Here is an 11,629-nt window from a genome sequence, read left to right on the forward strand (position 1 = left end):
AGCCGCTCAATTATATTTCACCTTTACAAACTAAATTCAGTCCAAACTGCTTTTTCAAAAAGACACTTCACAAAAGAGATTCAACCATCATCCAAACATTCCCTTTTCCCCTTTATCTTTAAAGTGAAAATGTTTTCATTTCCAGTGAAACTTTCACCTTATTTCCAATGGTTTCTTATCATACATGTACTTTCAGAGATGGGCATCACAGCTCCAGCAACTGAAAACCAGTGCGAAACAAAAACATGTTGGACAGGTAGCATTCAGCAGGCAGTTGGCTATTGCAGAGGGTTGTAATGGTTCAAAAATCTACCTTGGCTTCTTTGGTGAGAAACAGCTACCAGTGGCGGTAAAACGTGTCAATAGTGATCACGTAGGAAAAGAAGTTGAAATACTTCAAAGTCTTCAAGGAAAGCATTTGACAAATGTCTTGCAAACCTTCTGTGTTGAGCATGATGAAGATTTTACCTATCTTGCATCTGAGTTGTGTGAAATGAATATACAAGAGGTTGTTGAAGCGACGCTTCCTTTTGCCGACAAGCACCGCACAGACGAGGGCCGGAAGAAACTATGCCTTGGGTTTTTAAACGGCCTCCAGGAATTACACAGCCTTGGCATAGTTCACCGTGACATCAAGCCTGCTAATGCTTTGATCGGTATGCTGACACTGTAATTAGAAATTTGCTTATAATAGTACCCTCATGGGATTTTGTTGAAGGTTGCGACACCAAGCAAAACCTGACATTAGTGACAAAATGGTTTTGTTAACGTCTTTTTATGACGTATGCATCCTCATAAAATTGTCCGAGCAATTTGATGCAGGGTTATATTTTCATTTAGTGCACTCTTCTTTCAATTTTGCATTGACTGCTTGCCAATGTTTTAGCAGCCACGTGTAAGAGAACATGACCATGGTGTGAAAAAAGGGAGACAATGGGATTTTTTGAGCAGGACATGCTGTTTTGGAGAGTTTTCATTGAAAGAAATAATTTTTTTTTGTACAGACAAAAAGGGTGATGTTAAAATTGCTGACTTTGGTGTGTCTCGCCGGATGATGGGTCAAACAACTCTATTTACCCAATCCATTGGGACAATCTGCTGGATGGCCATTGAAAGCCTTCAGGGAGAAATGGTGAAATATAAGAAGTCTTCAGATATACAGGTACATATATTTACAAGCCATGAAACATGTTGAATGATTTTAGTACTCATTTCCTTTTAAGGAGGTTAGTATGCAGGTCCATTAAAATTACAATGTAAACATGGTAAATGTCCATTTTGGAAATATTGTTTTGCATTCTCCAATCTGTTTGAACCAGGACTCATTTCCTTGCTACTCGTGAACGACCAAAAAATACAAGATATTATTAAATGGCTTTCTGACCCCCAGCTTCATGTTGAATCTCTCATTACACAGTCCTTGAAATATGAAAGGCAGTTTAATTCATCAGAAAACTTCTACAATGACGTTTTCTGTATGTGAAGAAAACCTGTGCATAAGTCACCTGAGTACCCTAAAACATTCTGAAGAGAGAAACTGTTTGTTTCTCTTTTTTGTCAAGGTAGATTCCCTGGCTTTACTGTTTAAAATGGAGCTACATACCATTACTGCGTAGAGGGGCTTGTAATCTATTAAAGATATAAAGCAAGTTAATTTTCAGATGATTCTTGGAAAATATGTATTTGAGGCTGCACATGTACTTTGATTTCGTATCATAGGCAACTGTCAGGCATGACTACATCATCAAAGTGCCCAATTTGTTTAACTACATATAATATAGTGCTATATGTGAATGCTTTTGACTAAAGCAAGCCAGTAAACAAATGCTGCAGTCCATTTTTGTGGCTTTTTGTAGATGACTGGCTGCCTTGTATATTACATTCTGAGTGATGGACACATCCCGCATGAGACAGCAATTCCCTACACAAAAGAGCCAGAGGGTGTGGTCCGTAATCTCAAAGCAGGAACCTTTCACTTGGAACATCTTGGGAGCTTCTTGTATATGCAGCCCCTTATCAGGGAAATGGTGTCCTCAGAGGAGAAGGATAGGCCCTCCATAGAATTCTGCTTAGAGAAGTTTCAAGGTAATGAGGAAAGTTTCTCACACATTCAACACAGAACAAAATTTTCATCCTTACGAATTATGTTACTATGTATTGGTAGGTAATTCTGGTAAAATCTGTGAGCATTATTTGATTGTTTTCTTTTCTTAAAAGACCTGTCAAAGCAAACTCTGCAGGTCTCATCAACAAAGGGAACGTCATTGGTTGCATCGCTATTAACTTCAAAGGAACAGGTGAGCCTTTGATCACAGGTCCTTTGAGATTCAATTATTAAGAGCATTGTACTTTAAAACATGTCACGTAGAACTGGATTTTACCTTCAATCACCCAAAACACTTTAGAGGATTTCCATGTATTCATAAGCATTTCCTGTGTTTTATGCAGAGAAAAGTTAAACAACTTGCAAGGGAGACCGCCTGTGCATATACACGTGATTTTGACAGTTTCACCACTCACGTCGTCATTCCCACTGGTAATGAAATTGATTTAATTGCTTAAAAAGCAATCCATGCACTTGCAGGACATGGAGACTTCTAATTCCATGGATGTGATCACTACTATTTTTGGACAAACATATAGTTTGGCTGAAGTTGCCACACACAAGTTGGCAGGTCGCTAGGGATTTAAACCGAGCTGTATTTTTTATCCATTCTTAAAATTGAGGGCTGGATTACCCGAGGATGTCTTTTTTGTTATCGCAGAAATGCTTTGTAATTATGTATTGTTTGCTGTCTCCCAAATTAAATAATGAAACCAAAATAGATGCAGTATTACTTTATGGGAATATTATGTTTAATTCATCCTTATTTGTAGATGACAACCAGCTTGCCAAAGAAAGATCTTTAAAGTTTCTTCAGGGAATTGCTGCCAGAGTTTGGATCATCAGCTTCAAATGTAAGGATTTCTAGTATAGAAAGTCTGTTGTAAACGTAGCTCCACTGAAAATCACATTTTTTTAGATTTATTTTTTTCTTTCATTAATTGTCATTGCTTTTGCTGTAATGTAAGTAGCCTTGTCTGCTCCATCTTTTGCCTATTTTCAACACAGACACTGCGATAGCATCATTAATAATAATCCATTAAAAATGTATCAATTTGTTGGGCATAATCTGCCCAGAATGTACCCTATGTAGTGAAAAATCTGCATATTTAAGCATGATTCATCGTTTATTTCTCCAGGGATAACAGAATCTTTAGAAAGAGGCCAGATGCTTCCAGAAAAAGATTTTGAAGTAAAAGGAGATACGGTGATGGGAAAAACACATGGTCCAGAACGAGCTAGACTTTGGCAAGCAGAGGCACTCCTTCATACTCATGTTGCATATGTCCTTGGTGCATCAGCAAAGCTTCCTAAAGGTATGAAATATGCTAAGCCTTGATATTTTGTGAGACAAACATGGGAAATATTTACAATAAATATTTTTCACAAATGTGACATTGATTTGCCTATTTTAAAGGATACTTCTTCAAAACACTTGCAGTAGAAGGATATGTTCCACAAGTTAATTTGTGTTTACGTACAGGCAGATCCCTCGGTTTTTGTTACATACATGCCTCATATTGAGACATTCATTTTCTGGATAAAATTTGTAAAATAGAGCAATCGGTTCTGCTCATAATTTTGAAAACACTTAAAGAGCCAGCTTTTTTGGACCATTTCACATGCAGCGGGTGGGATTGTGCCTTCCTTTCTAATAGCTAAATTATCGTGGCCAATTTTATTAAAAGTTTGCCCACCAATAGTCAATATAAATGTTCTGTTTCAAGTAATCTTGTGTGCTTTTGTATGGTAATTTATTCAAAGTTAAAAAGTTCATGCATGAAAACCTGCGACAATATCATGAAAATATCAAGAGCGCAGATTCTGTCCCACTTGGGCTTTTTAGGATTAATTAATGCATCAAACAGTGTGTGATTTGATACATTTTGTGTGTGTTTCAGACTGCGTCCTGACGCTTCTTAAAATGTGTGGGGCGACAACAGTGGACTCATCTTCAAAACTTACTTCTGTGTCACAAAATCTCATTCGGGTCGTCATTGATTGTGTACATGATACTGACTATCCTTTTGACAGTGCCATCAAAGGTAAAGCCATATTTAAAATCCTAAACACAAAGACTAATGTGATAGAAATAGGTGTGATACTTTGAATTTCTATCAAATTACTCAGAATCAGCAAAAATTTGCTCATAACTATAATTTTCTTTTTCTTTTGTACAGATCTAAGTACAAAATATGAAGTGCCCATTGTCACCAAGGAGTGGCTTTTGGACAGCATTGGCTCATACACAATCCAACCCTTCCAGAAATATCAATTAGAGGATGAGATCTCTGGTGAGCAAAGTTCTGCCAAAGGTAACTTGTTGGTGCAGATTTATATTAGAGGAAATCTTTATGAATGCAGATTTGATTTTTCTTCCCTCTGTCACAAGGTTTTCAGCAGAAAGCAGGTTTTCTACAACTAGTAAGGTACACTGTGTGATCACATAAACAGTTGCAAAATTCTGCAATTCGCAGCTTTTTAATGAACCGGTTAAATGTCTCCTTGGTATTTGTACTGAATAACAGCTAAATTTGTTTTTATGAAAAACTTCTAGGCAATACAGCCTCCTTTGGAAGGACGTCAACGCTAGAAGAACTAGACCTTTCTGAAAAGGTACATGTATTCCACAGTGGCAACATTTTGCAGTACAGTGGCCTATCCACTATAATGACATGGCCTATTTTCCATATTCTTAAAACCCCAAAGTAAATATTTGAAGAAAGCTATTTAAAGAAAATTGGTTGTGTTAATAGTCGTGTCATATTTTATGAATCTTTCCCTGACAGGAAGCTTACTCAGAAAACCTTGGAATTGACTGTGAAATATCTGTGAGTGGATCTGACATGATCAGTAGCCAAGCGTCTGACAAAGTAGGAGCTTCTTCAGACATATGTGTAAGCAACAATGGGCCTACAAACTCAGTAAATTTCAATTGGTAAATTTCTGGGTCAAAAAATTTCAAAACAAATGTTTAAAAAACCTGAATTGAATATCAGTGGCCAAATAAATTCATAAGATTATGGACAAGTTGAGTTATAAGAGCTCTTTACTAGAAGCAGTTTTTCCTTTCTATTCTTACTTCAGTTTACTAGGTTTATAAGGTTTGGACGGGTTTGGGTGAGTATATTCTATGCAGACACTATTTACACTTTTCCTTCTAAATTTTGTCCATTTGTTTTAAAATAGAGTGACTCTGAAAGTGAGTATGAGCCATCTGGAACCAGCTCTGACGAAAGTGAAGAATCTTGCCCACAGTCTCCAAAGCGCATTTGCAAACGAGAGGAAGAAGGTGTCACTCTTTCCTCGGAAAGGGGAACCCAGGAAATGGGAGGTGATCATGTGCGTTATTGGAAAAGGAATCCAGTGAGTTAGTTTGTCTATTCAGTATACAGAGAATCTGTTCTTTTTCAACAGGGCGTACATTATGTCCTGTTGCAGCAATTAAAATGCATTAAACAAGTTAACTCTGCACGTGACAATGTTGATTTGTATTTACTCATAACATTAAAAAGTTCTCAATGCCATATAGGTCAATTCTTGGAAATTAATAGGATTCTGATAGCCAGCATGAAAATGTCAATGATTTTAAGACTATATTGCTTTTTTTTGGCAGCCTCACCAGAATCGTGGCTGTGACAGTGCAGGAGAGGAAACTGTTCCAGCTTCTAACATAGTCAGCACAGACCATGCAGACAAGGAGTCGACGGAAGCGTTTGTATTAGATGTAACTACAACAAAGTATACATACTGCCTTTACTGTGGTACCAAACAAAGAAAAATCTCGCGCCACTGTAAAAGAGTCCATTCAGGGGAAACACTTGTTTCCGAGGTACTTGCATTACCAAAAGACAGTAAAGCCCAGAAGAGGCAAAAGTGGCAACATATAGGAAACCTCGGCAACCATGAACACAACTTGGAGGTGCTAAAAAATGAAAAACATGACCTAATAGTTAGAAAGCGGCCTAGAACAAATAACACTGAAAAACATAGTGTCCAAAACTACGTGCCATGTAGTACGTGTTTTGGATATTTCCACGCAAAGACCTTGTGGAAGCATAAAGAAAAGTGTCCTCGTCAATTCTCTGAGGGTAAGAGAACCTCAAATCATGTACGAGAAGGGCGCATGCTTCTTCCCACAAAAATCAGCGTTTCGTTACAACTGCAGCATGCCCTTCGAGACATGAAAAATGATAAATTGTCTTTAATAGTCAGAAACGACAGAGAAATATTACAAGTTGGGGGGAACGTCCTTGGGGTAAGCAATTCCAATAGGCGAGAGGACAAGGCCAGGGAGAGAATGAGGACACTTGGCAAAATACTTAGCATTTCCAGGGACCTTAATGACAACATTAAGCAGGCAAAAGATTTGGTGTTGCCGTCCTCCTTCGATAATGTTGTCGAAGCAGCCCTCACTTTGTCTGGTTATAACTACGAAAATCAGACATATGAGGCATACTCAACTGCGCTGAGAGTAGGTTTTGCTCTGACAGATTTGGCGGTTGTTGTTAAGAACAATAATATAAGGGATCAGAACCGTGATAACATCTCAAAAGCAGATGATTTCTTGCACCTTTTAAAGAGTGAGTGGCGTGTGAAAGTGTCAGCATGTGCCCAGCGACAACAGCAGGAGAAGGCTTGGAAAGCACCAAAGATTCTCCCCTTAACAGAGGATTGCATGAAGTTGAATAATTTCCTAAAGAAAAGGGAAGAACACCTTAAAGCAGACATCAGGGAAACTGGTATGTCAACCACGACATACAGAGATCTTGCGCGTATTACTTTAACTCAAGTAATATTATACAACCGAAGGCGTCCAAAAGAAGTAGAATTGCTCACAGTAAGGCATTATAAAGAAAGTCTTGAGAGCAAGAGACCAGTTCAAGATGAGGTTAAGAAATCCCTCACCGCACCAGAAAAAATAGCCCTGAAGAGGCTGAGTTTGATAATGGTGCGGGGCAAAAGAGGAAGAGGGGTTCCCATACTTCTTCCACCACACTTGAGAGAAAGTATGGATTTACTTGCCCACTACAACAAAGACAGAGAATTTCTCTTTTCAAGGACAAGTGAGGGTGCCTCAACTCCGATAAGGGCATATCAGGTTGTTTCCGACCTAGCTTCTGTTGCATCGCCCAGATTAAAACACCCAGAAAACATGAGATGTACCAAGCTCAGGAAACACCTGGCAACATTATCCCAGTTAATAGATTTGAAAAAGAATGAGTTGGAGCAGCTTGCTACCCACATGGGCCATGACATATCAGTCCATCGTGAGTACTACCGTCTCCCTATGGAGACGGTTCTCTTGGCCAAAATGAGCAAGCTGCTCCACCTTGCTCATGAGGGTAAAACAGCCAAGTATAAAGGCAAGTCCCTCCAAGATATCGATGTTGAGTTAAATGAGTCAATTCCGCCGATTTCAAATAACGAAGTCAGTGAAAGTGAAGGAGAAAGTGAAGAAGATGAAATACAAGAGCAGGAGTTGCGATGTGATGATGTGCACATCACCAAATCGCAGAAGAAAGCTCCTGGCAAGGTGAAAAACCTCACAAAGCATACTGACTACCGTGTAAAAGATGGTAAAATGGGCAAAACGTATCTCAGACATTATAACAGGTGGAGCTCCAAACAAGAAAAGTTTCTCCGTGCTCAAAAAGAACTTCAAATTTTCTTTAAAACCAAAAAAGCACCAGGGAAGTCATTGTGCATGTTGATTCTTAAAAGGGGAGGTCCTCTTCTGGAATCAAAGACATGGATGGAAGTGCGCAATAAAGTTCATAATTTAAATAACAAAGCGAAAGCAAAACTAAAAAAAATGGAACTTCAGGCCAAGTGAAAAGTTCAAATTGCCCTGCAGTCTTTGTAATTAGGATATATTCGCTGTCATAATTACCCTAACCTAATTATGTTTTATACAGAACTTCAATAGCTGCATTGCAGTTGGGGATATTCTCTCGAAAGGAGAATTCCGTATTTTCTCAGTTCTAAGTCAAAAGCAATTAAATAGATAATTGCGCTGTATTGAATCTCACTCGATCTGCTGCTTATAGGGCAGATGACTAAGATTGCATGCCTGAGAGTGGCAGATGAATTATCTGCGGCCGACTTTTTTTTCCATCGTCATGTCCCCGTCGCACTCACAAATAAGTTCTAGGTAGCTGCAAACTATTTACTTTTCTTTCATTTTTACGATGTGATTTCCACTGCACCCCATCGCAACAGTTAAATTATTTCAGATAAGACACTAATTGAAATAAATCGAGTTGAATTTTTCCACTCCACCATTAATTTAGCTTTAGCGAAAACAGATTTCTGTACCCGTTAAAAACGTCCGCACTTAAACTCTGGAGAACTGTCTGAAAATAGCTTTAATGGCTGAAGTCACAAAATGAATTAATTGCCTGAAGATTTTTTTATTTGTAATTCAAAACAACTACATGCACGCCTTTTGAAGGTTCCTATGATGTACTTTACCCGTTTATCTGGGACAAGGAAAGGTTTCTTGGGCAATACTACAGTATCCAGGAAACTTGTAAAAAAAACAGCAATCTGTAATTTCTAGCTAAACAAAGCCTGCGTAAATGTTGTAATTTAAACCACGATTTTAAAATATGTTTGGAAGTGTTTCAGTGGCTCTAGTGCTCTTCATAAAGGATAAAATCCCCAAATTTCCTTCATGTGGACAAAATTTCAATGCAACCATTGCATTGTTGATTGTAAATATGTTGTACAAAATTGTTGGATCCTGCCATCAGGTAGAAATATATATAGGGAAAATTTACAACCATCATTTTGGAAACATCAATTCTGTAAAACCGCAAATTCTTTTCTTCTGTGGACCATTTAATTTTAGACAAAGTGTGGAAAATGCCACAATCCCTCATGCACAATAAAATTTTTAATTGGTGCCACGAAAACGGTGTTGCACTTTTGTCTCTGATGGTTGCTGGGTACATATAAGTTTATAATTTGCCGATAGCCAATGTCTTGATGCTTCAAGTTTTTTGCAACTGAGAGTAGAGTACTTGACAAATATCATGCCAGAGTTTGTTTTTACCATTTATATCGAAACCTTTTTTTCATGGTTGTCCTTAATGTTGCTATTTGGGCTGTGTTACTGTTGATGTCACGTTAAATCAAACTGAGCTTTTACGAAGAATCTGAATGCGTATGTAGATTGACTCCTTCAAATGTGGGGGTTTATTTTGATTGATACTTTTTAACGTTATAATGTCGTGTAAAGGCCAGCAGGGACTCAAAGACGAACTTACATGTACGTGAGGCATGTCAACGCACCAGCATTAGCCATGGCATGAAACTTCCCGAAAGTGCTGATCAAAATTCAGTATTAACTTTTGAATCCTGTGTAAGTATTTTGTGTAGTTGTTTCTTTATGCCCACAGCCAAGTTGTAGTTGGGGGATGTCACAGTCTACACTGTTAAATGATATAGTTAAATGAGTAGTATTGTACTGTATTTTTCTAACATTAATCCACTATTAACAAAGTTTAAAAGTAAATAAACGTGTTTGTTACACTATTTACTGCGCTTTTGGTGAATGTAGGACAATACTGTATAATTAACAGTAATATTTAACGGTATAAGCTTTGTCCTCAATTTGCATATTGACACAAATGGAGTGATGCTACTTTTGCCGAGTAATTTTCGTTACGCAAGTAGGCTATTTGATATTAGTCTGACAAATGTTCGTGCTTTTTGTAAGTACTTTTACACGTAAATGCGAACCATTCCCTAAAACCGATAAATTGAACGTAAAAAAATGAAAAATCTTACTTGTTCATATTCCATCCATGATTGTCCATGGAAGCCAAACAGTGCACATTATGTGGCATGCCAGTGCACATTAGGAATGTAAATAAGGTTCCGACGCGACCAAGGCATCTAAACATGAAGTTTGCATATCTGAAATACGTAATTATATTTTAACTGTTAAAATTAACATGAGTTTGATAATCCTTTATCAATAGAACTTATTACATAAATGCATATGTAGAATGAACCTGAAATCAATGAAAACTGTAACTTGCTGTTCTAATGTATACATACAATTAAATGAGATGATACTGTTGTTTTATGGTTAATTACTGTCCAATAAATGACAACGATTTACCGTAACAAATTACCATAAATCATAAACAATAATATACTGGCGCCTGTGCTTTTCCAGTATTAAGTCCGGAAAAATGTACTTTGTGTATTGTTATTTCAAATTAAAAGTCAGGCATTGTGCTACAGCAAAGAAAACTTGACATTATAGTTGCCATCCAGTTGTTTGTTGCCTACAAATTGTGTCAGTGTTCGAAAGACATACAAAAAAAAAATCTGGTTGCAAGCAGTTATTGTGAAGTCATAATGTGGAATAAATGCCTCTGTTTTAATGATGTGATCTCAGAAAATTGGATGATCCTCTCAGATCAGCAACAATGCTATTTGAACATTCCCTGAAACGGTCGTGTGACAGACGACTGTACATCGCTCACTCTCAATTCGACATTATAGCCATGGAGAGGAATAACACTTAAAATTAACTCATGTTTGGTCCCGGGATTGCGGCTGGTACAAGTACGTATTTGTTTGGTCCCGGGATTGCAGCTGGTACACGTACGTGTTTGTTTGGTCCCGGGATTGCGGCTGGTACACGTACGTGTTTGTTTGGTCCCGGGATTGCGGCTGGTACAAGTACGTATTTGTTTGGTCCCGGGATTGCGGCTGGTACACGTACGTGTTTGTTTGGTCCCGGGATTGCGGCTGGTACACGTACGTGTTTGTTTGGTCCCGGGATTGCAGCTGGTACACGTACGTGTTTGTTTGGTCCCGGGATTGCGGCTGGTACACGTACGTGTTTGTTTGGTCCCGGGATTGCGGCTGGTACACGTACGTGTTTGTTTGGTCCCGGGATTGCGGCTGGTACACGTACGTGTTTGTTTGGTCCCGGGATTGCAGCTGGTACACATACGTGTTTGTTTGGTCCCGGGATTGCAGCTGGTACACGTACGTGTTTGTTTGGTCCCGGGATTGCAGCTGGTACACGTACGTGTTTGTTTGGTCCCGGGATTGCAGCTGGTACACATACGTGTTTGTTTGCGTACATGTTTATTCTGAAATGGTAAACATAAAACTTTATGCGGTGAGGGCAGGTTTATTTTTTCTTCCACGTACATGTACATTGTAATAAGCAATGAGTGTCTCAGGATTTTAAATGTGTTATTGGCTTTTTCTACTCTTAGGAGTAGGATCTAGAACTTTGCGCTTGAGTGGCGCCTGCAACACTGCCATAAAAACGCATATTCTCTTTCTGTGGTCAAGGTATTAATTTAAACACAATTAACTCTTTATCTGTGTTGAGATTCTTAACGGTCCTGGGATTGCAGACAGGTTGCAAATTGGTCCCCACTTTATGGGTTTAAAATGTGTCCAACAGTCGGTCCCCATTTTGCATACAAGGTACGAAGGGGTGTTTGTTTGTTTGTTTGTTGGGTTGTATGCACCTCCACCTGCATCTCG

General features: G+C 38.4%; 1 protein-coding gene across 3 annotated transcripts; it reads left to right on the top strand.

Moving 5' to 3' along the window:
- The first annotated feature begins 1,010 nt into the window (after positions 1–1,010).
- LOC147799873 (uncharacterized) lies at positions 1,011–10,374 on the top strand. Of its 3 annotated transcripts, none has more exons than XM_087132499.1 (12): positions 1,011–1,162; positions 1,857–2,085; positions 2,218–2,297; positions 2,449–2,536; positions 2,878–2,958; positions 3,244–3,420; positions 4,006–4,149; positions 4,285–4,419; positions 4,662–4,720; positions 4,894–5,001; positions 5,294–5,470; positions 5,721–10,374. In XM_087132499.1, the coding sequence occupies exons 1-12, from the start codon at positions 1,052–1,054 to the stop codon at positions 7,938–7,940; spliced, it is 3,609 nt and encodes a 1,202-aa protein (XP_086988625.1). In that variant the 5' UTR covers positions 1,011–1,051; the 3' UTR covers positions 7,941–10,374. The 3 variants fall into 3 exon arrangements, with proteins under 3 accessions (XP_086988625.1, XP_086988626.1, XP_086988627.1); XM_087132500.1 differs by having other exon boundaries at positions 4,285–4,398; XM_087132501.1 differs by lacking the exon at positions 3,244–3,420.
- Positions 10,375–11,629: the final 1,255 nt, after the last annotated feature.

Source organism: Acanthaster planci, linkage group LG02 (assembly GCF_054643075.1).
Source record: "Acanthaster planci isolate LZ-2023a linkage group LG02, COTS_SCS, whole genome shotgun sequence".
In the NCBI taxonomy this organism is placed as follows: Eukaryota; Metazoa; Echinodermata; class Asteroidea; order Valvatida; family Acanthasteridae; genus Acanthaster; species Acanthaster planci.